The sequence below is a fragment of the Somniosus microcephalus genome, chromosome 16 (genome assembly GCF_052327205.1).
Source record: "Somniosus microcephalus isolate GS21.2 chromosome 16, FLI_Smic_1.0, whole genome shotgun sequence".
In the NCBI taxonomy this organism is placed as follows: Eukaryota; Metazoa; Chordata; class Chondrichthyes; order Squaliformes; family Somniosidae; genus Somniosus; species Somniosus microcephalus.
Window position 1 is genome coordinate 22,523,411 of NC_141002.1, and position 27,244 is coordinate 22,550,654.

Consider the following 27,244-nt stretch of genomic DNA (forward strand, 5'->3'; position numbering starts at 1 on the left):
AAGGGCAGCAGGCGCATGGGAACACCACCACCTCTAAGTTCCCCTCCAAGTCACACACCATCCTGACTTGAAAATATATCGCCGTTCCTTCATCGTCGCTGGGTCAAGTTCCTGGAACTCCCTCCCTAACAGCACTGTGGGAGTACCTTCACCACACGGACTGCAGTGGTTCAAGAAGGCAGCTCACCACCACCTTCTCAAGGGCAATTAGGGATGGACAATAAATGCTGGCCTTGCCAGCGATGCCCACATCCTATAAGCGAATTAAAAAAAAAAAATAGAGAGAGATCTCTTATCTTTGGTAGCCACATACATCATTGAATGAAATTAGAGAACTAAAATGAAGGATGATCAGAAAACAGCCCACATTGATACATCACTAAATGATAATTTAATGACAGTTTATGAAATTAAACGCTTATACTTAACGCACACACGATGTTTGCAAATTCAAATTCTGGAAACGGGACTAAAAGCGTTTTAAACTCAAACATGCCTCCCGTAGCTGTCAACATTAAGTGTGTAATGACCTGCATCTCACCTGTTGTGCTGAGCTGCAGCTAGGAATTACTCATTTAAATTGATGTATAAACTGTAGCTGATTATTGATGTAGATTTCACCGCTCCTGCAGGGTGCCAGAATTCCTATACAGTGACACAGCCCATTCCTCAAAACCAGCAACTTACAAGCAACACCCCCAAGACAGAGTACTAGGGATGTTCGATGCACTAGTAGTCACATCTGCTGTGTTAAATATGCAAGCATGTTTATGATTTTACAAGTTTTTAGTGATATCAATGCATATTAATTTAAATGCATATGTGCACCGCATCCTACCTCAAATAATCCACAATAAAAACACGGGCAAGCTACATACTTTAATGATGACCTAATCTCACTATAAGAGAAATAGTTAGCAAGACAGTCCTCAAATCAGTAAAAGAATTTCTTTCTCATTATTAATATATGATTTTTATTTTGCAGTGCTATATAAAAATCCCCCAAAATGAGCTAAAATGCAATAACCTATAACGCTATAGCTTCATCGATAGCCAGCAAATCACTGGCTATCAAATAAAGTATACAAGTTTTTATATAAAGTGCAAATTTGTGGACATGCATAAAACAAACAATAAAAATAGCAAACAAATAGAAACTGCGGATTGGCTTTTCTGGAAACTGCACCTTGTAGTTTTATTATTAAATGTTTTTAGTTTTATTTTGCCGGGAGGTGGTAAAGGGAACTGTGACATAAGCGAAGGAGCGATGCTTTAATAAAACACTCTTTACGTGCAGCACTTTCGTATTATGAGTATTATAGAGTATTATAATTTAGCTGGGGGGTCCATGATTACTAATCCATTTGTAAAAGGAGTCCTTCAACTAAAAAAGTTTGAGAACCACTGATGTAGAGAAAGTACATCTAGCTTTAAAGTACGTTTGGTTTTAACTCGACAGTACCAAGATGAAAAGACAGAACCAGATACACCATGCACAAAATGCAACATTTTGTCACACTCGGGGCATGCTCACTGTGAGGCGTGTGTTGCAACAGCCTCCGCTGTAAAGCAAGTCTATTAATTTTTGTATAACAACAGAAAATGCTGGAAAAACTCAGCAGGTCAGGCAACATCCGTGGAGAGAAATTTGAGTTGACGTTTCGGGTCGAACCCTTCTTCAAAACTGGAAAGAGAAGAAAATAGATCGAAGGCAGGGCTGCGATCGGACAAAAGAAGTGAAAGAAACAAAAGAGCTAGACGAGATGGTAATAGGCTGAGATTAGGTGTAAAGTGTACTGGCAGGGCAAGAAATAGCTGCCAGGTGTGAGAGAGAAACAAAAGGAAAGGGGGGGAGGGGAAAAGGAGTGGAAAAATTACAAGAAAAAATGTGTAACAGGGGCCGAGGTTATGATCTGAAATTGTTGAACTCGATATTGAGTCCGGAAGGCTCCAGAGTGCATTTTCTGTTGTTATTTCGGATTTCCAACATCTGCAGTATTTTGCTATCGTATTAGTGTTTGTTTCCTGAGACAGCTTATGAGGGACATTCAGCTCTGGAGATGCTGCTCCAGCAGCAAGGATCATTTCCGCTAACCCTTCAGCACCAGTACTTCACCCCGTGCTGCCTCATTCTTACCACTAAATAATGGACGTGAAGTGTCTGGTCTGCTGTGTAATGCAAATGTGGGTGATGATGGCTGGTGTAGGGATGAATGTTCTTCTGCGCCTGCACCCTAAAGACTTCTCTGTGATTGGTGAAAAGAGCAGATGGGGAATATTATTCGGACTGACACATAATTAGACATTCAGGTGCAGTGTTTTCATTTACATGGAGGGCTTGTGACCAATCAGTATGATTGGACATGTTGATGCAACATATGGTGCTGATCGTAGAATATCCAATTAGTATGGTATGTACCAGGTGGTCTGTGCACCCCTGCAACCTCTGAGGAGCAGCACCTTCCAGAACTTGTCTCCCTACTAATTCCACTGTCTTCTGCTCATGTACTGTCAAAGGCTTCTCCTGGGATGGGTTACCATCTGCTCCACTCTGCCCTCCTATTCCGTGGTAATTTGGCCTTTAAATATAAGAACTGTGTGAATTAATAAGAGAGGCTGATTTTCCACCTGGCGTGACATTCATTCATTTGAATTTCTTCAATAACTCACACTTGAAAGAAAACCCATATATGTCTTTCACATTAAGAGAGGCTGATATGCCAATGTGTATTACATTCATTAATTTGACTATTTACACATTGCCTGTACTTCACTCATAGCTTTAACAATACCCCATGTATTGCTTTCATCTCCATATAGAACATGGTGACACGCTTGCATTACCTTGGTGCTCTTTTTCAAGGCATGAAACTTCTTGTAGTCCTCCTATCAGGTCCTCGCAGTGGTCACTCTCGAGTTCTCCTGGGTCAGTAACCTTCTGCTTTGCTCTTGGTGTCTGAGGCTGATTTATGGGCTGTTGTCCAATCACACCACATTCAGCCTGCATTTCAACAGTGCTGCCTACAAGAGTCTCCATGTACTGTTCAGTGAAGCAGGCTTTTGTGCATCTCGGACATTTTTACCAAGCACTGTGCACAGCACGGCTGGGTAAACAATGAGATTTTATCTTAGCCTAGTGCCAACTTAGTTGTTTGGGAATTGTGAGAATATCATTATTGCAGATGTACAGTGGTTGCCTGGTAATCATATGTCCTGTTAACAAATTCATATTGCACAGAAACTTTGGCAGAAACATTGCGCGCACCATTTTACTTTGAGTCTATTAATTTCTACAAAGTTATGGAACTTCATTTGTGAAAGGAGGAAACTCTAATCTACAGTGTCAGAGAACAAAACAGGATGAAAGGTACACTTAACGGGAAACTTTAACCTAACCCTTCCGGCTCGGTTAGTGGAGAGTAAAATCGGACGGGGTGTAAAATGGGTGGCCGATCTGATCCTGTCAGTATTCCGCCAGGCGGGTTTAGGTTAAAACGACCCCAACATGCTTAAAGAGAAAACGTTTCAAGACTCTGACAATTTGGTGGGCGGGGATGGGTTGTTGTTAACCTCCTCCCCTCCACTTTCCCTAAACGCATTGATCCTTGCTGAGGTAAAGTGCAAGAGGCGCAGATATTTTCCAGTACCTTTGCCCACGTGACTATTCTTCCTGTATGAGCCTTGATGCTCAGTGTGAACCACGGCAAGCGCCATAGCCAAGCCCGGTCCTGTCCGTGACTGGATGCCCGCACACATGCCCTGCCAACAGGAGTCGCTGTGTAGCAGTCAGCAGTGGTAATTCTGGCTGATTTTCTCCTCCCTTAACCCAGGGATGCTGAAGCCAGTTGTAATGTCCCTATCACACCCACCCTTCTTCTGCTCCCCAGCCATTTGTAATACCCTTATCCCCTTCCCCACTGGCAGACTCAGCACAAAACGGGTCCCTCCCTGTTGCTTTATGGCTGGACCGCTCGCTGCTTCAGTTCACTGAACCACAGCAAAAGTTGCTTTAAACACTAATCGCTCCCAATTGTATTCTTCCACTCTCTTTGCAGATCAGGTACCGAAGAGTCATCGACACCGAGGCAGCCGCACAGCGAGTAAGAACAATCGGATATAACACGACAGCCAGAATCAGAGACCTTAAACCCCACACACGCTACTATGTAGAAGTCAGGGCCTACAACAAGGCAGGAGCTGGCCCTGCCAATAACCAAATTGCAATCACTACAAAGAAAGCACGTAGGTATCCCTTCAGTGATGTGAGATTTTTAGCACCGCTTGTAGTAAAGATGTGGCTGTCAATTGTTGTACCATTTATCATCCAAAATTCTGCAGTGTCAGCTTGGTTGAATTAGTAGTATTCTCACCTCTGGGTGTTCAAGCCCCAAACCAGGACTTCAGCTCTCAATTCCGGCTGGCTATGGGAATGCTGCATTGGAAGAAGTGCTATCTTTCAAATGAGATGTTATACTGTGGTCTGTTCAGGTAAATATTAAAGATCCCGTGGCACAATTTAAAGAACAATAGGGAGTTGTTCTCGTGCCTGGGCCAATATTCTTCCCTCAACAGCATCACCAAAAAAACAGATTAAAATCTTACTGCTGATTCTGGAGTGTGACATGAATCCTGTCATTCATGTGGAAATGACTTATGAAGTAATACTGGGCGGCCTGCTGGTGGCGCTGTCCAGGGAGAGTATAAATACTCGGGCATGGGCCCAGCTTGCTCAGGACATTCTTTAACAGGAACTAGTGAAGGACACAACTAGATCTCCATGTTGAAAAACAGTTGATTAAAGCCTTGTTTAATACTCAGACCAAGTGCCTAGTAGTTTCCTTACGTCAGAGTGATTCTTCATTGGCTGCTGCATGTGCGTAGAGACACTGTACTAGAAAATTCTTTGTGAAGCCCGTTGAGATGTTTTAGTGATAAGGTGCTATATAGTTGCAAGTATTTGTTTATTTTAAAATGGCCAACTTCTGAGGCTCTTCTAATCTTTCAGCTTGAAGGGTTCGGTAAAAGCTACTCAACTCCCCGATCCCATGCAAGTGTACTTCCAGACAGAGGCATTGCACAGTAATCAGGAATGGGAAGTCTGGCTGATGGGTGCTGAGGCCAATTTTAGTGCCCCTGTGCCCCCCCTCGCCCCCCCCCCCCCCACCCAGCCAATTGCAACACCTCTAACTCCCGCTCCTCAGCTGAGATCAGATCACTCGGCACAGGTTGGGCACCTAACGGAAATCTTCCTTGAGCTTTATTTGTTTGGCTGCCCCCTGAATAACCTTCCTGAGCTATGGGAGAAGTCTTTCGGGACACTGCACCTTATTTAGAAACAAGAGGATGCAGCAACACAGTTTGTGGCATTCTCCACTGCCTCCCAGTACTTCACCCAATTGGCCTTTCTTCACATGTAAACCTAAACCAGAAGGTTATTTGACCATGCAGGACACCACAAACAAGCGCAAAGCTGTACTCAACCAATTCCTATATGAGTTTTCCAGCGCTGGATAGTGATCAGGAGGTAAGGAACCCTGACTCCCCCAAATCCGCTTACCACTTCCTCCCATCGAACCGGCCGGGAGCATTGACCCAATTTGAGAGTAGAAGCAGAACTAAAACCTGCAAAGAGAACATGGCAAAGAGTTCACACTACAAGAAAAACCACACTTGTTGCAGTGCAAGAGTCTCCTGGTAGTCTATATTGCTGCAGTAGAACAGAGTGCAGGGTCCCTGTTGATGTCTGTTCGACAGTCTGAAAATTCCCAACTATCTTCCCATTGCTATTCAGTATCCCGTCAGTTTTAAAGTTGAGCACAGCTGTGTCTTAAACTGCTCACAATTCAATGTAGAAGTTTAATTGAATACATCGCAGGAAAATCCAGTCCTCTCATGGAACTTGTTCTTTCCCTTCTGATCAATTATGGACTGCTGATCTGAAATTGATTTAATTATTTTCCAGCTCCCAGCAAGCCTCCAAGAATAATTGACACCACGTTGGTTGGTACCTACTTCAAGATTTCCTGGGAAGCGGTCAAGCCCTTGGACAATGAGTCGAATGTCGAAGGCTACAAGGTATGTTGCAAGTAGAACAATCATGTGAAAAGTGATTCAGACTGTGGAAACCCCATTATCCACATTCCAGTCCTTCCCTTTCTCGATTATCAGCCAGAATCCTCGTGGGACAAATCCTTGAGCGAGAGGTCACCTCGCTGGTCTGCCCGCTGTCATCAGTCTCCCCAGTCTGACATAAATCAGCCACACAACCCAAAAGATTCCACGCAGTGTGTGTTGTTTGTAGAATGCTTATTTTCATTCCCATGCCACAGGTATTGCTGTACCATACATGTAAGACTAGGTCTGGGGACCCACGAGCACCCATCTCAATTGTCCGCTCATGTTCCTTTTCTATTGTGGGTGATGATAGCGGCTCCAGTTTGCATAGAAGAGAACGAAAGGGACCGAAAAAACTGCTGGGATTTATCACTGTTGATTTGACAGGATGCAAAACTGAATGTTAAAACAATCACTACTCTGAAATATGCAATCCTTTGCATTTTTATTTCATGCTTTCCCACATTTCTTTCTCTCTCTTCTGAAGGTACTGACTGCTGCTGGGGTGTGCTGTCATAGCTCCATCTCCGACCTCCTCTCCCTTTGAGCACGGCCCTAACTGGAAGTGTGGGATCATAGAATTTACCCTTAAGTCACTGACTTTACAGATCTGCTGCATCAATGCATGCATTCAATCGACCAAGAACGCATTAAAAATATGATTTTAAATAACTTAAGTTCAATTACATCTCATTATTCTGCAGCTACCTGTAAAATATGACTGAGCCTGATCTCCCCTATTAGCAAATGTTACACAGAGCCCGAGTTACGAGGCAGGTATCGCAGAATTTCTTGCTGAAACCATTTTTAATGAAAATTGATTTTTTTTTTAAACAAAATTTAGGTGATACCACAAAGCAGCAAAATAGGATTGTCTGAGTATTAATCAGATAGCTATGGAATGTTTGGGGATCCATTAAATATCTATGGACTACTGAGAGGAAATGAAATAAAAACAGAAAATGCTGGAGATACTCAGCTGGTCAGGCAGCATCTGTGAAGAGAGAAACAGAGTTAACATTTCAGGTCGATGACCCTTCGTCTGACGAAAGGTCATCGACCTGAAACTTTGACTCTGTTTCTCTCTTCACAGATGCTGCCTGACCTGCTGAGCATCTCCAGCATTTTCTGTTTTTATTTCAGATTTCCAGCATCTGCAGTATTTTCTTTTTGTATAAGAGGAAATGAAGTCGGGGTCTTGCATACTGTGCTGAGCCCTGTCCAGTTCATCTGGAGAATTCCTTCCTTGCTCCATATAATCGCCACGGCTGTAGTTCTGTAGCTTAGAACAGGCTGCTTCTTTTCTGACTCAACAGCCCTGCTCTAACTTGCTCACCTCCACCCCGTCCCTCCAGTCCTTTAAACCTTTATGATCCCATTACACTTTCAGGGTCTGGACATTTTGCAGCTCCCCTGATAGTTCCACAATAAACACTCTGTAGAATGTCCCTAGTCTGTGTTGAGTTAGACAATATCGGATGGGGTGATGGTTGGGGTGGTACAAGTGGGCCTCGGTGCCCCTGGGTAGGGCAGGGAAACATCAACCAGGGGTTCTTGCTCCCAGTCGCTAGCTGAGATTCCCCTGCCGGGAAATGCAGGCACGAGACCCTCCCACAGTCAAATGGACTGCCAACATGCACTGGCCAAGCTCGCACATGAAGAATGGCCAATTCATTAAGACACTGGAGGGCTGCCAGGGCCCATGGAAGAGTGGCGCCTTCAAGGTATCAGGGTCTTTAGAAGGGGAATGCTCCTGGCCCTACGAAAACCATTACAAAAGAGCCCTTTGAATGATCCTCCTGGCCTAACAAAAATCTTCAGGCCTACCTCTGGCCGCACAGAGGCTCTCTGCCTCCACCCCCCCTCTCCGATTTCCTTACTCCCCTGACTTCCAAATTGACTCCACGGAGGAACTGTCGGATTCCCTGCTCCCCCCCACCTGGGTGTGTGCACTCGCTGAGTGCTGGGAGCTCACCCAAAATATTTTGATGAGGCCCGACCATGAAAATGGCTCAGGCCTCTCGCTGCGGCCCACTTTGGGCAAGCATCGGGCAGTATGATGGCTCCACCCACTGCTTGCCCAGAGCGAGCTTGAGTTGGAAGTTGTTGCGTGATCTCCGCTGCCAACTAACGTTACACAAAATCCAAGTTAGGAGAAGAACACGGCAGAATTCCTTGCTCAAAATAGTTTTTAAAACAAATTGGTTCTTAGTAAAAAATAATAATCCCATGAAACCACAAGGCAGCAAAGTAGGGTAGGAAAGGCAGGACTCGATTACTGGTTTAAAATGAAGCTGTGCTTTCTGAGGAAAAAAATTGTGTTGTAAGAAAATTCCCTTACATTTATATAGCGCCTTACAAATCCTCAGGCCGTCCCAAAGTGTTTCAGAGCCAATGAAGTGCAGTCACTGATAATGTAGAGAAACATGGCAGTTAATTTTTGTGCACAGCAAGATCCCACGAACATCAATGGGAGAAAAATTGAGTCGCACCCCCTTTGGGGCGCTAACTTTGCCGGGGTGCTACTTTTAGTGCCCCCGCGGCTGAAATTCATCAGTAGTGCCCCAAGAGGGAAGCGGGGCGCTACTGGAAGTGCCCCGCCTTCCCCTTGGGGCGCTGCAAGTGGCGCTGTGGCACATCGCGCTGCGGTACTGCAGGCCTTCCTCCCCTTCTTAAAGGGGAGAAGCCTAGCGCAGCGCAACCCGGGGCCCAGTTGGGCCACCAGGGATCAGAGTGCCGGCAAAGGAGCCTGGCACTCCTGAGTGCTGGGCACATGGAGCGCAACCGGCACTCCGCGGGGGGGGTGGGGTCGCTGCCCTTGCTACTCTCAATGCTTCTTCCAAGTGGTGTTCAACGTGGAGGAATACTGGAACGGCAGAGGCGGCACTCCGACTTTCCTAGCCACTCCCCGCCCCCAGTGCCGCCTCTGCCGTTCCACCGCGGCTGACAGCCATTGCAGACAAAGGCAGAAGAATTTGAAAAGGAATCGTGATTGGTTAGCAGGTCCTTTCGAACCACTTTCCCCAAAACATTGACGTTCAAACAGAAACTGAAATCCTGCCACCCTGGACCCCACTTCTCCCAGAATCATATCCTGGCAATGCAAGTATGCCTGCATCCTGTTGGTGCACTTTGTGTCGGGGGCAAAGGCGGGTGACATCATCACGCCAGTCCTCTATGATCTGTGCAGGTAGAAGGGTAGGTGTAAGGAGCAAACGTGCCCCTTCTCCATTGGAAATTTTGGATGGCTGCAAAAGAAGCGGAGACCCAGCAAATCTAAGTCTCACCCTATATTCCGCACTCTCTCTCCCCCCACATTGTACGATCTTCATGCGCAGAAATCGGAGCAACTTTGGAGCTGTTATCAGTAAACAGTGTGCCGACTTGCTCAGGTGCTCGGCATTAATAAGAAATGTTCATCTCTGGTTGCCTGGTTGAGGTTGATCGAGATAACCGCCCATTCTTCAGTCAGTGTCACTCGTCAATTTGATAATGTATCAGCACTGACTAATTTTACCAGTTAAAAAGAAGAAAGAACTGCATTTAATTTGCATAACAGTGCATGCAAATCAGCTTAAATTGTAAATATTTACAGCATGATTGGCACATCATTCCACAGTGCACTCACATCTAAATCAGGCTTCCTGCACACACTACCTTTTCTCCTGTGTTTGCATGATGTTGATCCTTCCCGGTTTCCTTATACACAAACTCCTTATCTAGGACCAGGAAAAATACAGACATAAACCATATAATGGAATCATAGAATGGTTACAGCACAGAAGGAGGTCATTCGGCCCGTCGAGCCCGTGCCGGCTCTCTGCCAAAGCACTTCAGCTAGTCCCCACACTCCCCCGCCCTTTCCCCGTAGCCCTGCAAATGTTTTTCCTTCAGGTACTTATCCAACTCCTTTTTGAAAGCCACAATTGAATCTGCCTTCACCACCCTTTCAGGCAGCGCATTCCAGATCCTAACCACTTGCTAGTTATTCGTAGGAATATTTTTACCCAAGGTCAGAATAGAACAGTCTTATAGTGACTTTACTCTCACTCTATTCTCCTGCCTTTGCTCTTTTCCACCCTGGGCTCATACTCTCTTTTTGCTTTGTGCCCTTCTGCCCAACCATTCACTCATCCAAACCGCAATCATCCCCCCGCCACCCCACCCCCGTCACTTTGCAGCTTCCCTCCATCTCTCATCTGCCCTCTCCAAGCATATCTGCTGAGTCCCACCTCCTACCCTTGATCCTCATCCCACAACCATAATTTCCAGGCACTAGTGCTCGCCAACATTGTTAATGGCTCCCTTTGTACAGGTGTTATCCCACTTCCTTTCAAAAGCTCCACCATCCTCCTCCTAAGCGGTGGAATTCCCTCCCTAAATCTCTCCGCCTCTCTACTTCTCTTTCCTCCTTTCAGCTCCTTAAAACCTAGCGACTCACCTCTTCGACCAAGCTTTTGGTCATCTGCCCCAACATCTCCTTATACGGCTCGGTGTCAGATTTTTTTTTTATAACACTCCTGTGAAGCTCCTTGGGATGTTTTTATTACATTAAAGGCACTATATAAATATAAGTGGTTTTGTTGTTGTTGCTTAACAACCCAAACTTGGCCCATCTATCCTCTGCAACTATCGGCTAATCTCTAACTTCCTCGTCTTGTCCAAGGTCCTTGAACGTGTCGTCGTTGTTTGATCTCTCGTTGTTTAGTCCTCCATGCCTCGGTTTCTGTCCTGCCAACAGCTCAAAGATTGCCCTGGTCAAAGTCACCAAAAACATTCTCGGTCACTGACTGTGGCACGTTACCATCTTGACCACGGTCTGTCACAGTATCTCCTGCACTGCCTCTTCTCCATGGCCCGCCTCAGAGGGGCTGCCCTTGCATTGTTCCACTTCCACCTGTCCCAATGCAACCAATGAATCTCAAGCAATGGCTTCTCCAGCTCCTGCACAATCGCCTCCAGAGCTCCCCAAGGATCCATCTTCGACCCCACCTCCTCCTTCTCTGCAAGCAGCCCCTCTGTGGCATCATACGTGTGCAGAGTCAGCCTCTACATATGTGCTGCCGACAGCCAGCTTTATCTCTCCAACCCTTGTCTCAATCTAATATCCAGAGCCATCTGTAACCTCTCATGGTCAGTAATATGATGGATGTCCAGAGCTGCACACAGATGGGCCAGAATAGTACCTCATCCATCAATTATGCAACCTCTTTAGATTTATACTCCATCCATCTACTTTTGCAACACCTATACTTCATTTGCAGTTAAACATTGTGCTGACAGTTTCATAGGCTTATCCAGCAGGTCTCCGGGATCGGTATTCTGATGGGCACATGGTGCCATGATTCTATTTAACCCAGATCTTTTTAGTTCCTTATTCCAATAATAATCAGTTTACACTTATCCACTTTGGACTTCATCTGGTACTTTTGAACCCAATTGCTTAAAAGTTGAACTGTCCTCCCTTCTATTATTTATAAGTTTGACCACCCTCGTTCAAGTTATCTTAACAGCGTCGAGGGTACGTGGCCGTGTCCCTTTAAATTTTCAGGGCTGCTTGGCTGTGCCAGGTATCAAACACCCTTCATCAGCACACTTCCTGGCCTGTGCCAATGTGCACTGGGAGTGCATTGTAATCATTTAAATGTCTTGTCCTTTTGAACTCAGCCACGGTCAGGTCACTAGCTACCAAGAGTGCTTTGTACTCGAAGCACTGCGGCTACTGCAACAGGACCACATAATCCCCATTGTATCAGGAGGCAGTCGTGTACCACTCTTCCCAGTTCAGCTTCTGTTGTACAATTCTGGGCATTCCAAATGAAGTCACCCATTATAACATTATTAACTGTACAAACCCTTCTGATCTCGTTATATAAGACACTGTTATCTTTCTTTATCGGCCCTGGGAGTCTGTACCAGACCCCAGTTGTTACCCCAGTTCGCTCCCGGTGTGCCCCCCCCCACCTCATTCGCAAATATTGACACACCTCTGGGCCCCCTTGCAAATAGCAGAATGTCCCAGGGGGCGCCCTACAAATATTGACATATTCGCAGGGATGCCCTACCCTAACCTCTGAAAGATGGTGTCGGCTACACAAAGGGAAATAGTGCTCTCCTTCGGAAAATGTTTTTATTAGTTTGGGACAGTGGGAATAATAAATACTCGAGAATATAGAATGCAGAATTCTGAATACATTATGCTTGTGGCACACAATATGCCTGAACCCAGAAGGACAGAAATCTAGTGACCCCCGGATCCCATTATGGACCCTTGTTTACAAACCTAAGTGTTGAGTGAGGTATCCAATCACCACTTGCCAAAAGAAGTGGAAGAATATTGCTTTGTCTTCCCCTTTTTAAATACAGTAGTCGATTCATTTACAGAATACCCAAATCTAGTTTGGGATGATTAAAAGTCCATGAAACTGGCTTTTGAACAAGAGTTTGTTTACAGAGTTTAAGGACCACACCTTCTTGGTTTGAAACATTATAAATAAATCTATGGTGCACCTTGTTGCATGGCCATAATCTCCACCACAAGGAAACAATCTGTTGTTTCTCCTCCATAATTAGCTTCCAGAAGGCCAGAGGTTTCCACTGTAAGTGGCCCCAAGGGGTGAGACACATGCGTTCTATCACTTTAAACTCATCAGAAAGCTGAATGAGCTATTGGGCTGCGGCTTCTAACACGACAAACATTGAGTTCCATGGTAATTTGTTATTCCGTTGAGTTTTTTGTGTAAATGTAAAACTAAAAACGGATGGGCGGGTGGTGTAAAACTTAGGTTAAATAAATGGCTGAAGAAAAAAAAGCACACAATCTCCTGGACTCAAAATATCCTTTCTAGATGATATTTTGGAATGTCCGACTGAAGTGAAAGAGTTCATTGTTCTGCCATTTTCTTGTCTATGGCTCACTGTTTTACACCTCAATTCCACATACTAAATACCCTTTTTTTTTCAAAAGTCAATCGTGCCCAATATTTGTTCAAAGTTATGTGATAAGTTATGATAGCAAAATACTGCAGATGTTGGAAATCCGAAATAACAACAGAAAATGCTGGAAAAACTCAGCAGGCCAGGCAACATCCGTGGAGAGAAATTTGAGTTGACGTTTCGGGTTGGACCCTTCTTCAAAACTGGAAAGAAAAGAAACTAGATCGGAGGCAGGGCTGCGATCGGACAAAAGAATAAAAGAAACAAAAGAAGTAAAAGAGATTAGAAGCTAGACGAGATGGTAATAGGCTGGGATTAGGTGTAAAGTGTACTGGCAGGGCAAAAGATAGCTGCCAGGTGTGAGAGAGAAACAAAAGGAAAGCGGGGGGGGAAAAGGAGTGGAACAATTACAAGAGAAAATGAAATGGGGGCCGAGCTTATGATCTGAAATTGTTGAACTCGATATTGAGTCCGGAAGGCTGCAGACTGCCTAATCGGAAGATGAGGTGTTCTCCAGAGTTGTTAAAGTTGCACGTAAACCTTCAACTAAAACGTTAACCAAGGCTCCATCTGCCTGTTCCATTGGTTGGAGTGGATGTTAAGGAGCCAATGGCATTATTTGTTGAAGATAAGACAGTTCCCTCAGTGCCTCAGCCAATATTGCTTCCTCAATCAGCACCATAGATAAACCGAAATAACAACAGAAAATGCTGGAAAAGCTCAGCAGGCCAGGCAACATCCGTGGAGAGAGAAATAGGGCTAAAAATTGAGTAGCGCCCCAATTGAGGTGCTAACTTCGCCGGAAAAATTAGCGCCCCCGCGCCAGAAATTGAGTGGCTGCGCCCCAAGAGGGGAGCGGGGCACTACTGGAAGCTCCCCACATCCCTCTTGGGGCGCTGCAAGTGAATATCGTGGCGCTACGTGCCGCAGCGCCGCACGCTGCGGCACGTCGCGCCACGGTATTGCAGGCCTTCCTCCGCTTCTTAAAGGGGAGGGGCCTTGTGCAGCGCGACCTGGGGCCCAGCTGGGCCCCCGGGGAACGGGAGTGCAGGCAAAAGAGCCCGGCACCCAAGAGAAGTGCCGGGCTCTTGGAGCGCAGCCGGCACTCTGCAGGGGGGGGCGGTTCAGGAGGCCGGGGATGGGAGCACAGGCAGGTGCTGGTAGGCGGCCAGCAACAAAAATGGCTGCCCCGCACCTCGCCTTTAAATTGCGCCTCCCCGGCCGCAGGTACGCCCCCCTGACCCTGTTGGACATAGTGTCCGGCGGTAAATCAGGGGGCGCTCCCGAAGATCGTGGCCGGGGCATGAGCGGGGTGCTGCGCACACCAATGACGTCATCGCCAGTGGCGCAGCGCTACCGGTTAGCGCCACCACTAACCTCCTGCTGAATTTTGCGGGAGGCGTGGGCAGTACCGCGCCCGGGCGCTAGTTGGTTTGTGCCCCACTTAGCGCCCTCTTAAGACACTAATGGGTGGCGCTACCAACTGAATTTTTCCCCCATAGAGTCAACATTTCAGGTCGAAACCCTTTGTCAAAACAAAGGGTTTCGACCTGAAACGTTGACTCCATTTTCTCTCCACGGATGTTGCCTGGCCTGCTGAGTTTTTCCAGCATTTTCTGTTGTTATTTCGGATTTCCAGCATCTGCAGTATTTTGCTATCCCATAGATAAACCGGTCTCACTGTGTTTTGTTGGATCTTGCTGTGTGTAAAAACAGCAGAGACATTTGATACGTAACAGCAGTCAATGCACTTTAAAGATAATTCATTGTATGTGAATCACTTCGAGATGTTTCTGGGAGCTGCGATAAGGTGCTTTGGAGGCAAATTGCTTCCAAGGCAGAGAGATTGGGTAAATCGACGAGTGATTCAAACTATAAAGAAAGAACCTTGCATTTATAAAATGCTTTTCACGCCCTCAGGGTGTGCCAAAGCACTTCACAGCCAGTGAATTGTTTGAAGTGTCGTCACTTTTGTTTTGTAAGCAATTGCAGCAGCCAATTTGAGCACAACAAAGCCCCACTAACAGCAACGAGCTGAATGACCAATTTACCTCTTGCTGTTTGTGGGACCTTGTGATGCCCACGTTGGCTGCTGTATTTCCCTATACAATAGGGAATAGGTACTTTACAATAGTGACTGTAATGTAAAAGTATTTCATTGGCTGTGAAGTGCCTTGGGGTATCCTGAGATTGTGAAAGGTGCTATATAAATGCTCATTTTTAATTTCTTTAATCGGTTTTCGTGATATTGGTTGGTGAATGTTGCCCAGGACACTGGGTGAAATCCCTGATCTTCCAAAAAAAAAGTGTACGATGCTTTATGTCCACATGAAAAGACAGACAGGGCTTCTGTAACATCTGACAGGAAAGGCGGTACCTTTGGTAATGCAGCACTTCCTCATTACCGCACTGAAGTATCAGCCTGGATCAAGTCCTGGAGTGAGACTTGAACCCAGTACCTTAGTGAGGTGAGAGTGGTACAGGTAGACTATCCTTTATCCGAACTTCCGAAAACCTCTAAAAACCGAAAGTTTTTTCGTTCAGCATAAGTCGTGCGCACGACATGACCAGAGTGGCGCACGACTTACGCTGAGCAGGGCAGAGGGTCACAGAGTTCCCTCCTGGGTAGGAGATTGCAGGCCGAGCCGGGTTGTGTGAAGGAGATACCGGGAGAGTGAACCCAACAATACAGCGGCCCGTCCGATATTCTTTTCTCCCCCCCACCCGACCCGACCCGACCCGTCCGATATTCTATTCTCCCCCTCCACCCGACCCGACCCGACCCCCGACCCGAACCGCGGCCCATCCGATATTCTTTTCTCCCCCCCCACCCGACCCGACCCGAACCGCGGCCCGACCCCCCACCCCGACCCGAACCGCGGCCCGTCCGATATTCTTTTCTCCCCCTGACCCCCCCCCCGACCTGAACCGCGGCCCGTCCGATATTCTTTTCTCCCCCCCCCCCCCCCCCCCCCACCCGACCCCCGACCTGATTTGCGGGCCAGCTTAGTAGGAGTCAGCCGATATCCGGCTTTCCAGAGAATCACAGAAACCCCACAGTGCAGAAAGAGGCCATTTCGGCCCATCGAGCCTGCACCAACACATATCCCACCCGATCCCCGTAACCCCTACACCAACACATATCCCACCCTATCCCCGTAACCCCACGTATTTAATCCCCCTAACACTAAGGGTCAATTTATCATAGCCAATCAACCTAACCCGCACATCTTTGGACTGTGGGAGGAAACCGGAGCACCCGGAGGAAACCCACGCAAACACGGGGAGAATGTGCAAACTCCACACAGACAGTCACCCGAGGCCAGGGGAATGAGACACGGAACAGTCGCAAGAGGTAGCCTGAACTTTTAAAATTTATATTAAATACAAATTTCCCAGTCTTATAATAATACCTTCTGAAATCCGAAAAATTCCGAAAACCGAAACTCAGCTGGTCCCAAGGCTTTCAGATAAGAGATAGTTTACCTGTACTGCTGAGCTAGACTGATGCCCTGAAACCTCATGCAGCTCCCAGCAAATGATAACATGGAAGAAGCCCTGAGGAAGATCTTCACAGAATCACAGAAACACAGAAACCTCACAGTGCAGATAGAGGCCATTTCGGCCCATCGAGCCTGCACCGACACATATCCCACCCCCGATCCCCGTAACCCCTACACCAACACATATCCCACCCTATCCCCGTAACCCCACGTATTTAATCCCCCTAACACTAAGGGTCAATTTTATCATAGCCAATCAACCTAACCTGCACATCTTTGGACTGTAGGAGGAAACCGGAGCACCCGGAGGAAACCCACGCAAACACGGGGAGCATATTTCGTCTGTCTTCTTGCCCAGACAACAGTGTATGGAAGAGAGGGGAGGCGAATATTTATAGGAGAGAAAAATAGTGGGGGGGGGGGAAATAAAATCTACGTTGAATTAATTTAATGCTTCATACACTTTTATGGGCGCTGTACTGCATTGACTCAAGTTTGGCCTCTACAGAAAAATATTCACACAAATAATACAAATTGTCCTGGCCAATATTTATCCCTCAACCAACACCACTAAAACAGATTATCTGGTCATTATCACATTGCTGTTTGTGAGAGCTTGCTGTGTGCAAATTGGCTGCCGGGTTACCTACATTACAACAGTGACACTACAAAAGATTACACTTAAAAAAAAAAGTACTTAATTGTCTGTAAAGCACTTTGGGATGTCCTGAGGTCATGAAAAGCGCTGTATAAAATGCAAGTCTCTCCTTTCTTTCTTTAAGTGAATGAAGCAGTACTAGTCTGGGAACAGTAGAACTGTCTTCATGCTCAAGTTTCAGAATCGGTTGCTATACTAGACCTGTCATCAAATGAGAAATTCGTGACACATACTTCACAAGGCTGTCAACAAATAGGAATAGCCGATAGATACACCATAGGACTGTCAGAAAATGGGAACAACAACAACTTGCATTTATATAGCGCCATAAACATAGTGAAAAGCCCCAAGGTGCTTCACAGGAGCGTTATCAATCGAAATTTGACACCAAGCCACATATGGAGATATTAGGACAGATGACCAAAAGCTTGGTCAAAGTGGTAGATTTTAAGGAGTGTCTTAAAGGAGGAGAGAGAAGTGGAGAGATTTAGGGAGGGAATTCCAGAGTCTAGGGCCTAGGCAGCTGAGAGCATGGCCGCCAGTGGTGGAGCGATGATAATTGGGAATGCGCAAGAGGCCAGAATTTGAGGAGCACAGATATCTCGGAGGGTTGTATGGCTGGAGGAGGTTGCAGAGATAGGGAGGTTCAAGGCCATGGAGGGATTTGAAAGCAAGGATGAGAATTTTTTTAAATTGAGGTGTTGCCGGACTGGGTGCCAATGTAAGTCAGCGAGCACAGGGGTGATGGGTGAACGGGACTTTGTATGTTAGGATAGGGGCACCAGAGTTTTGGATGAGCTGAAGTTTATGGAGGGTGGAAGGTGGAAGGCTGGCCAGGAGAGCATTGGAATAGTCGAGTCTAGAGATAACATAAGAAATAGGAGCAGGAGTAGGCCATTTGGCCCTTCGAGCCTGCTCCGCTATTCAATAAGATCATGGCTGATCTTCTACCTCATCTCCACTTTCCTGCACTATCCCCATATCCCCTGATTCCCATAATATTCAAAATTCTATCAATCTCTGTCTTGAATATACTCAACGACTGAGCCTCCACAGCCCTCTGGGGTAGAGAATTCCAAAGATTCACCAGCCTCTGAGTGAAGAAATTTCTCCTCATCTCAGTCCTAAATGGCCGACCCCTTATTCTGAGACTGTTACCCCTGGTTCTAGACTCCCCAGCCAAGGGAAACATCCTCCCTGCATCTATCCTGTCAAGCCCGGTAAGAATTTTGTATGTTTCAATGAGATCACCTCTCATTCTTCTAAACTCTAGAGAATATAGGCCTAGTCTACTCAATCTCTCCTCATAGGACAATCCTCCCATCCCAGGAACTAGTCTGGTGAACTTTCGTTGCACTCCCTCTACGGCAAGTATATCCTTCCTTAGGTAACAAGACCAAACTGTACACAATACTCCAGGTGTGGTCTCACCAGAGCCCTATATAATTGCAGTAAGACGTCTTTACTCTTATACACAAATCCTCTTGTAATAAAGGCCAACATACCATTTGCTTTCCTAATTGCTTGCTGTACCTGCATGTTAACTTTCAGTGATTCGTGAACAAGGACACCCAGGTCCCTCTGAACACTAACATTTCCCAATCTCTCATCATTTAAAAATACTCCACTTTTCTATTTTTCCTACCAAAGAGGATAACTCCACATTTCTCCACATTATATTCCATCTGCCATGTCCTTGCCCACTCACTTAGCTTGTCTATATCCCTTTGAAGCCTCCTTGCATCCTCCTCACAACTTAACAAAGACATGGATGAGGGTTTCAGCAGCAGCACGTGAGCTGAGGCAGGGAAGAGCCAGGCGATGTTACAGAGGTGGAAGTAGGCGGTCTTGGTGATGGAGAGGATATGAGGTAGGAAGCTCAACTCAGGGGCCAATAGGACAGCAAGTTTGCAAACGTTCTGGTTCAGCATCAGACAGAAGACAGGGAGAGGGATAGAGTCGGTGGGCAGGGAAATGAGTTTGTGGAGGTGATCGAAGACAATGGCTTCAGTCTTCCCATTATTTAATTGGAGGAAATTTCTGCTCATCCAATACTGAATGTCGGACAAGCAGCGTGACAAATCGGAGGCAGTGGCAGGGTTGTGGTGAGGTAGAGCTGAGTGTTTTCAGCGCACATGTGCAAACTGATGTGTTATCAGATGATGAGAAATAGGAGTGGGCCAAGGACAGATCCTTTGTGGCCTCCAGAGGTACGGTGTGGGAATGGGAAGAGAAGCCACTGCAGGTGATTCTCTGGCTACGACCGGATAAATAGGAATGGAACCAGGCGAGGGCAGTCCCACCTAGCTGGATGACGGTGTAGAGGTGTTGGAAGAGAATAGTGTGGTCAACCGTGCCAAAGGCTGCAGACAAATCGAGAAGGATGAGAAGGGATAGTTTACCATGGTAACAATCACATAGGATGTAATTTGCGACTTTGATCAGGGCCGTTTCACTGTTGTGGTGGGGCGGAAACCTGCTTGGAGTGGTTCAAACATGGATTGGCGAGAAAGATGGGCATGGATTTGGGAGGCGATAACACGTCAAGGACTTTGGAAAGGAAAGGGAGGTTGCAGGTGGGGCGATAGTTTGCAAGGACAGGGATCAAGGGTGGGTTTTTTGAGGTGTGGGGTGATGATGTCAAATTTGAAGGGGAGGGGGACAGTGGCTGAGGAGAGGGAACCGTTAACAATAGCAGCTAACGTGGGGGCCAGAAAGGGAAGTTGGATGGTCAGCAGTTTAGTGGGAATAGGGTCAAGGGAGCAGAAGGTGGGTCTCATGGACAAGAAGAACTCGGAGAGGACATGAGAGGGGAGATAGGAGAGAAACTAGAGAAAGAGAACTGCCGATAGGTGTGTCATGAGACAGTCGGCAAATAGGAACAGCTGACAGATATCCCATGAGACTGTCAGCAAATAGGAATAGCCGACAGATACCCCATGAGACTGTCAATTAAATTAATCTGCTGAGAAACACAAGCGTAGACTCCAAGGTAATTTATCTTTGTTTAAATTCATTCCTGGGATGTGGGCATCGCTGGCAAGGCCAGCATTTATTGCCCATCCCTAATTGCCCTTGAGAAGGTGGTGGTGAGCCGCCTTCTTGAATCACTGCAGTTCATGTGGTGAAGGTACTCCCACAGTGCTGTTAGCGAGGGAGTTCCAGGATTTTGACCCAGTGACGATGAAGGATCGGTGATATACTTCCGAGTCAGGATGGTGTGTGACTTCGAGGGGAACTTGCAGGTGATGGTGTTCCCATGCGCCTGCTGCCCTTGTCCTTCTAGGTGGTAGAGGCTGCAGGTTTGGGAGGTACTGCCAAAGAAGCCTTGGCGAGTTGTTGCAGTGCATCTTGTAGATGGTACACACTGCAGCCATGGCACGCCGGTGGTGGAGGGAGTGAGTGAATGTTTAAGGTGGTGGATGGGGTGCCAATCAAGCAGGCTGCTTTGTCCTGGATGGCGTCGAGCTTCTTGAGTGTTGTTGGAGCTGTACTCATCCAGGCAAGTGGAAAGTATTCCATCACACTCCTGACTTGTGCCTTGTAGATGGTGGAAAGGCTTTGGGGAGTCAGGAGGTGAGACACTCACGCAGAATGCCCAGCCTCTGACCTGCTCTTGTTGCCACAGTATTTATGTGGCTGGTCCAGTTAAGTTTCTGGTCAATGGTGACCCCCAGGATGTTGTTGGTGGGGGATTCGGTGATGGTAATGCCATTGAATGTCAAGGGGCGGTGGTTAGATGCTCGCTTGTTAGAGATAGTCATTGCCTGGCACTTGTGTGGCGCGAATGTTACTTGCCACTTATCAGCCCAAACCTTAATGTCATCCAGTTCTTGCTGCATTCGGGAATGGACTGTTTCATTATCTGAGGAGTTGCGAATGGAACTGAACACTGTACAGTCATCAGCGAACATCCCCACTTCTGACCTTATGATAGAGGGAAGATCATTGATGAAGCAGCTTGCCCATGCTTGACGTGAAGCCATGAGACTTCCTGGGGTCTGGAGTCAATGTTGAGGACTCCCAGGGCCATTCCTTCCTGACTGTACACCACTGTGCCGCCACCCCTGGTGGGTCTGTCCTGCCGGTGGGACAGGACATACCCAGGGATGGTGATGGGGGAATCTGGGACATTGGCTGAAAGGTATGATTCTGTGAGTATGACTGTATCAGGCTGTTGCTTGACTCGTCTGTGGGACAGCTCTCCCAGATGTTAGTGAGGAGGACTTTGCAGGGTTGACTGGGCTGGATGTGCTGTTATCGTGTCCGAAACCGGTGCCAAGGTCGATGCCGGGTGGTCTGTCTGGTTTTATTCTTATTATTGTTTTTCGTAGCGGTTGTGTACAACTGAATGGCTTGCTAGGCCATTTCAGAGGGCAGTTAAGAGTCAACCGCACTGCTGTGGGTCTGGGGTCACATATAGGCCAGACAAGGTAAGGACAGCAGATTTCCTTCCCTAAAGGGCATTAGTGAACCAGATGGGTTTTTACGACAATCCGATAGTTTTGTGGTCACCATTACAGACACTAGCTTTTATTCCAGATTTATTTAATTCCCCAGCTGCCTTGAGTGGGATTTGAACTCACGTCTCTGGATCATTACCTCTGGATTACTAGCCCAGTGACATAACCACTATGCTACCATTCCCATTTTATGAAACATCACGCATTATATAAAGTTTTCTTTTGTGTTTTTAGGTGCTGTATAGAAGAGCTGGCACAGTAAACAGTACGCTGTTACAGACCATGGGACATAATATAAATATACCTATTCTCGACGAGGGAGACTATATTGTGGAAGTACGAGCCTATGGTGAAGGAGGAGACGGAGCAGTGAATTCAGTCAAGATTTCTAAAAGTAAGTTGATGGATGTTCCTTTCTCAAGAAGTTGAGTGTACAGATAGCTGACCGGTTATAATGGGCTCTGTGGGAGCCTGAGGAGGGGCTGATTGATGGAGGGTTGAGCCCTTCCTTTCCCCAATTCCCTAGCACAGGAAAGGCAGTAATTTGATATCAGTCCAAGATGTACAGCTAGTGGGAGAAGGAATAGGAAAATCTACAGATCCCCCATCATAGCCTCTGAAATGACTATGATTGTCGCATCATTAATTTTCCTGGGTGTTCACTGCAAGTGTTGATTACTCTTTATGCGGAGAATTTCTTCCTGACATCTGATCATGGCCGTTCACCAGTTTCAACCAGTTTTGCCTTGTCCTACTGTCATGACTTATCTTGATGTATTGCTCCATGTTTACCTCTTCTATATTGTTTAGGATCTGATATACTTCTTGTAAGTTCCCTCTCAGACACCACCTTCTATGGCTAAAGAGTCCCAGTTTCTCCAATCTTCCCATGTAGCTCAGTTCTCTGACACAGGAGATCAGCCTCATGACTCTTTTCAGCACTATCTCCGGGGCTTGAACTTGTGCCTTGGTTATCAAGGCTGGGCACATGTTATACCCCAATGGAATTAGGTAGCGGGATTTCTATGGAGCATGTCCACTCAACATCACAATGGAACATGAACACTCACCGTTACAATGGAGCTTGTCCACTCACCAGTACTGAGTTCTCTCAGTGGAGTGTGTCCACTCAGCATCCCTGTGGAGTGTGTCGCTTTTTTTACGTCGTAAAATTCAGCTCGGTTTCAAAAATAAAATGGAGGTTTCAGTCCTTTTAGTCAACAGGGTTGCTGTAAAACCCACGGGTGGGTGGTGGGGTCAACTTGATTGTCTGTGGGAAGCCATTTTACAATTAAACTACCAGAGTGTTTGAACAGAGGAGCCAAACAATGGGTTGGATCTCAAGATTGACTCTGGTGTTGTACACACATGGCAAAGTATCCAACCCAACACAAATGTTCCTTTTTAGTGATATACACTGCATGACCCCAGTGTTGTATTCAGCCAATGCTTAATCTTGCAATTGTCTCTCATTGTGCCTTTTGAAAGTGCCTAAAATCATGTGAAAAATCCCAGGGTGATGAGGTCTTTAATTTTTTTCCAAAAATGTGCTAAAATTTCACATTAAGTTCAAGACCGTGTAATAAATGCTCTCCTTGCCTGCTTTTTGAGGCTTTCAGAAGCTATTCTTTGAGGCTGTTTTGCAATTCTGTGCCATATTGTTTCCTCCAGATCTGCAAGGCAATCTAATTATTTCCAGCCGCTGTTTAATATCCATTCAGCCCTGTAGGCATAGTATTAGTGCACCGGACTGCTTTGTTCAGACTGTACCAATGCGCATATCTGCTGCACACTGCAGCATTTCCAGATGTACAGAATATGACCTGAGCGACAGCTACAGGCTGACAATTAAGTTTTGTTTTTACAGTTGCATCTTTATACTCATCAGAATGTGGTATTGAGAATCGATATCTTTCAGCACGTCCTGAACTAGAGATGGCCATTAGCAGGTCTGACGTCGAGATACTGTCATTCTTGTAGAAACGTGCCAACCTCACGATCCTGTGCCAGTTTTCAGCAGTGCATCATGCAAAGAATATGTAGTACGAATCAGAGAAAGTGCCAATACATTTTCTATTGAATACTCGCTTATGCTCCTTCGTGAGTTTATCCGGAGAATGAGTGAGTCTTGCAAAGCTTGAGTTAGATGATCTAGGAGCAGGCAACAATTGGGCACAAGTGCTGTCTTCGTCACCCTTGGGTTCGCAAGGAAAAAGTTGCCAGAATTGCCATTTCTGATCGTTGTTCAGCCACCCCACTGCCGGAAGTGCGCGTATGGACATCACATGAGGACAGGTTTGGGCCTTGCTGTGCTCCGTGGCTCGACACCTTCCTAACTCTCATGGTAAGGGCTCACCTACGAATAGAGGCTACTTGAATGAGATACCAGCACCGCTATAGTGTAAAAGTGCCTTATGTGTCGTGTGTTCACTAGCCAAGAGATGGAAGGCAGCACTGTCCTGTTTTTCATGTAACTAACTGAGCAAGTCAGGTAAGGGTGCACCATATTCCTATGGTATATTCTACGGGTGTCAGCCTTGGCTCAATTGGTAGCTCTCTTGCCTCTGAGTCAGAAGGTCATGGGTTCAAGTCCCATTCTAGAGACTTGAGCACAGAATCTAGGCTGACACTCCCAGTGCAGTACCGAGGGAGTGCTGAACTTACAGAGGTGCCGTCTTTCGGATGAGGCGTTAAATCGAGGCCCCATCTGCCCTCTCAGGTGGACATAAATCCCATGGCACTATATCAAAGAAGAGCAGGAGAGTTCTCTCTGGTGTCCTGCCCAATATTTATCCCTCAACCAACATCACTAAAACAAATGACCCCTTTTAACTGCACTCCACAGTCATTATCACATAGCTGTTTCTGGGAGCTTGCTGTGTGGAAATTGGCTGCTGTGTTTCCTACATTACAACAGTGACTACACTTCAAAAGTACTTCATTGGCTGTGAAGTGCTTTGGGACGTCCTGAGGTCATGAAAGGCACTATAGAAATGCAAGTGTTTCTTTTTTCTTTACAGTATTCTCACCATGTGCGCAACCAGAATGAAACTAATACTGTGCACATTTGAATGACCACTGCCCTCATGCATATGACATTTTTGCCATGGAGTAAGAAAGGGCATGAAATTGGTAAACTTCTACCTCTTCCTTTCATGATTGTGAACTTAGAACTCCTCAGCACCAGCGAGTCACCACTAGACATTTCCACTCTCTAAGCAGCCTGAGCAGAGGGCTGCAGTCTGGCTTTGGTCAGCTGAGAACCAAATGAATCCATTATCACTCAAGAAGAATCAGTGCATTTATCCCCTCATCTCCTGCCAGCCATTATTTCTTCCTCTGCTTCCTTGTTAAATCTGGTCCTCCATGGCCTTTTCTTTACAAGTCACTGCCTCACAGACCATGTCTGTGTCAAAGATGGGAGTGAACATTTTTGGAATTAATTTCTCAAGTTCAAGGACGTTATTAGTGAGAAACAAATTTGGATTTGCCAGGCAGCGAGTATTTTTAAGAAGACTTTCGCAGCACTGAAGCTCATTATTGAAGGCTTATCTCCCAAGTGAATGGCAGAACCTCTGTTCTTTCTGTGATCACGGTGGCAGCACGGTGGCATAGTGGTTAGCACTGTTGCCTCACAGCGCCAGGGACCCGGGTTCGAATCCGGCCTCGGGTGACTGTCTGTGTGGAGTTTGCACATTCTCCCCGTGTTTGTGTGGGTTTCCTCCGGGTGCTCCGGTTTCCTCCCACAGTCCAAAGATGTGCAGGTTAGGTTGATTGGCTATGATAAAATTGACCCTTAGTGCTAGGGGGATTAAATACGTGGGGTTACAGGGCTAGGGTGGGATATGTGTTGGTGTAGGGATTACGGGGATCAGGTGGGATATGTGTCGGTGCAGGCTCGATGGGCCGAAATGGCCTCTATCTGCACTGTGGGGTTTCTGTGAATCTGTGAATCAGCATTAGGCTCTTAATTGGTCAGAAAGGACCTGTGATATCCGAGTGGTAAGATGAGAAACTGAGAGAAGCGAGATATTAGGGACAAAACCCAACTGTTTATTTACCTGGTGTAGCAGAGAAACATCTCTTACAGGCTGCAGGCAAAGCACCCAATTCTTACTGCACGATGGCAAGATGGAGGATTCACCTCTGAGTCATACCCATAATGCAATGCCACATTACCGTATAAACTGGTGTACCAGGACATTGAATACATGACCCATTACCTTAAAAACTGGTGAATGTGAACCCTTAATATTTGGCTCCATCTGGTGGATAACTTAAACATTACATCCCAGATTACTATAGGACCAGTTTGTAAAACTTGACCTCGGCCTGATTTAACCCCTCAGACTCCAGCTGTATATCTAAATAAAACTACTTTGTGAAACAAAATAGCATCATTTAGAAAAGATTGTTAGTGTTCGAGTTAGAGACGAAATGCGCTGGGTTGATAGTTTTAGTCTAAAGTGCAATGAATTTGCGAATGATTGGGTAATTTTTTTTGCATGCACCAGGTGTATTCCAGGTGCTGTTCTGACACCGGGACCTATAGCTTTTGGTCTAGAGCCGGCAGACCTGAGTTACACTGCTGGCTGCACCTCGCACTCTGACTAACAATGACAGGCGTCGCTCACCAGTCACTTAAATGCTATTGTTAGGAGGTATCCTGGGACCACCCATAATCCCCTGCTGTAAAACACATTAACAATTACATTTTTAAAAGTTTTTTAAGCAGGTCAGTGGACCACCTGGGAGCCTTTGACACTTGGCTTCACTGTGGAGTGCAGTTAGAAGGGGGTCATTTGCTGAGTATGGGCCAGCAACAAGCAATCTCTCCTAAGAATAATATTTAACTGACAGTGTGCCCACGATTTTTCTACTACATTCTGGCGACAAGCAAGGTCTCCCATCATCAGTGCATGTTTGGAAAATGACTGCCATACAAGAAAGAAATACTTGCATTTATATAGCGCCCCTCACAGCCCCAAGACGACCTAAGGTGCTTTGCAGCCAATTAAGTACTTTTGTTGAAGTGTAGTCACTGTTGTAATGTAGAAAACATGGCAGCCAATTTGCACACAGCAAGGTCCCGAAAACAGCAATGAGATAATGTCCAGATAATCTGTGTTTTTTTTAATGATGTTGGTTGAGGGATAAATACTAGCCAGGACACAGGAGAGAACTCCCCTGCTCTTCTTCAAATAGCACTGTGGGACCTTTTACATTCACCTGAGCCTTGGTGTAATGTCCCATCCGAAAGACAGCACCTCCGACAGTAGACAGTACTGCACTGGAGTGTCAGCCTAGATCTTATGCTTTAGTCTCTGGAGTTGGGCTTGACCTGCCCATCTTCAGACTGAGAGGTGAGCGTGCTACACTGAGCCACGGCCGACACAGCTGAAGCTCATACAACGTGAGACCACTCTTGCCTTTAGTGGAGTCCGCAGTCAAATCCCCAACCTAACCCCTGAGCCACGCTGACACTTTTGCATCGGTGCACATCCGAAGGTGTTTTGTGGCAGGAAAATTGGCTCGTCGAGCACTGCGTCAGGAATGGGGCAGAACAGAAA

General features: G+C 46.4%; 1 protein-coding gene across 5 annotated transcripts in view; it reads left to right on the plus strand.

Moving 5' to 3' along the window:
- cntn1b (contactin 1b) overlaps window positions 1–27,244 on the plus strand; it is a 1,036,112-nt gene that overhangs the window by 932,326 nt on the left and 76,542 nt on the right. For all 5 annotated transcript variants that reach the window (XM_086008675.1, XM_086008680.1, XM_086008677.1 and 2 more), the window contains 3 exons: window positions 4,056–4,242; window positions 5,963–6,075; window positions 21,909–22,068. In XM_086008675.1, the coding sequence (XP_085864801.1) occupies window positions 4,056–4,242; window positions 5,963–6,075; window positions 21,909–22,068 (460 nt within the window). The remainder of the gene's footprint in view (window positions 1–4,055; window positions 4,243–5,962; window positions 6,076–21,908; window positions 22,069–27,244) is intronic.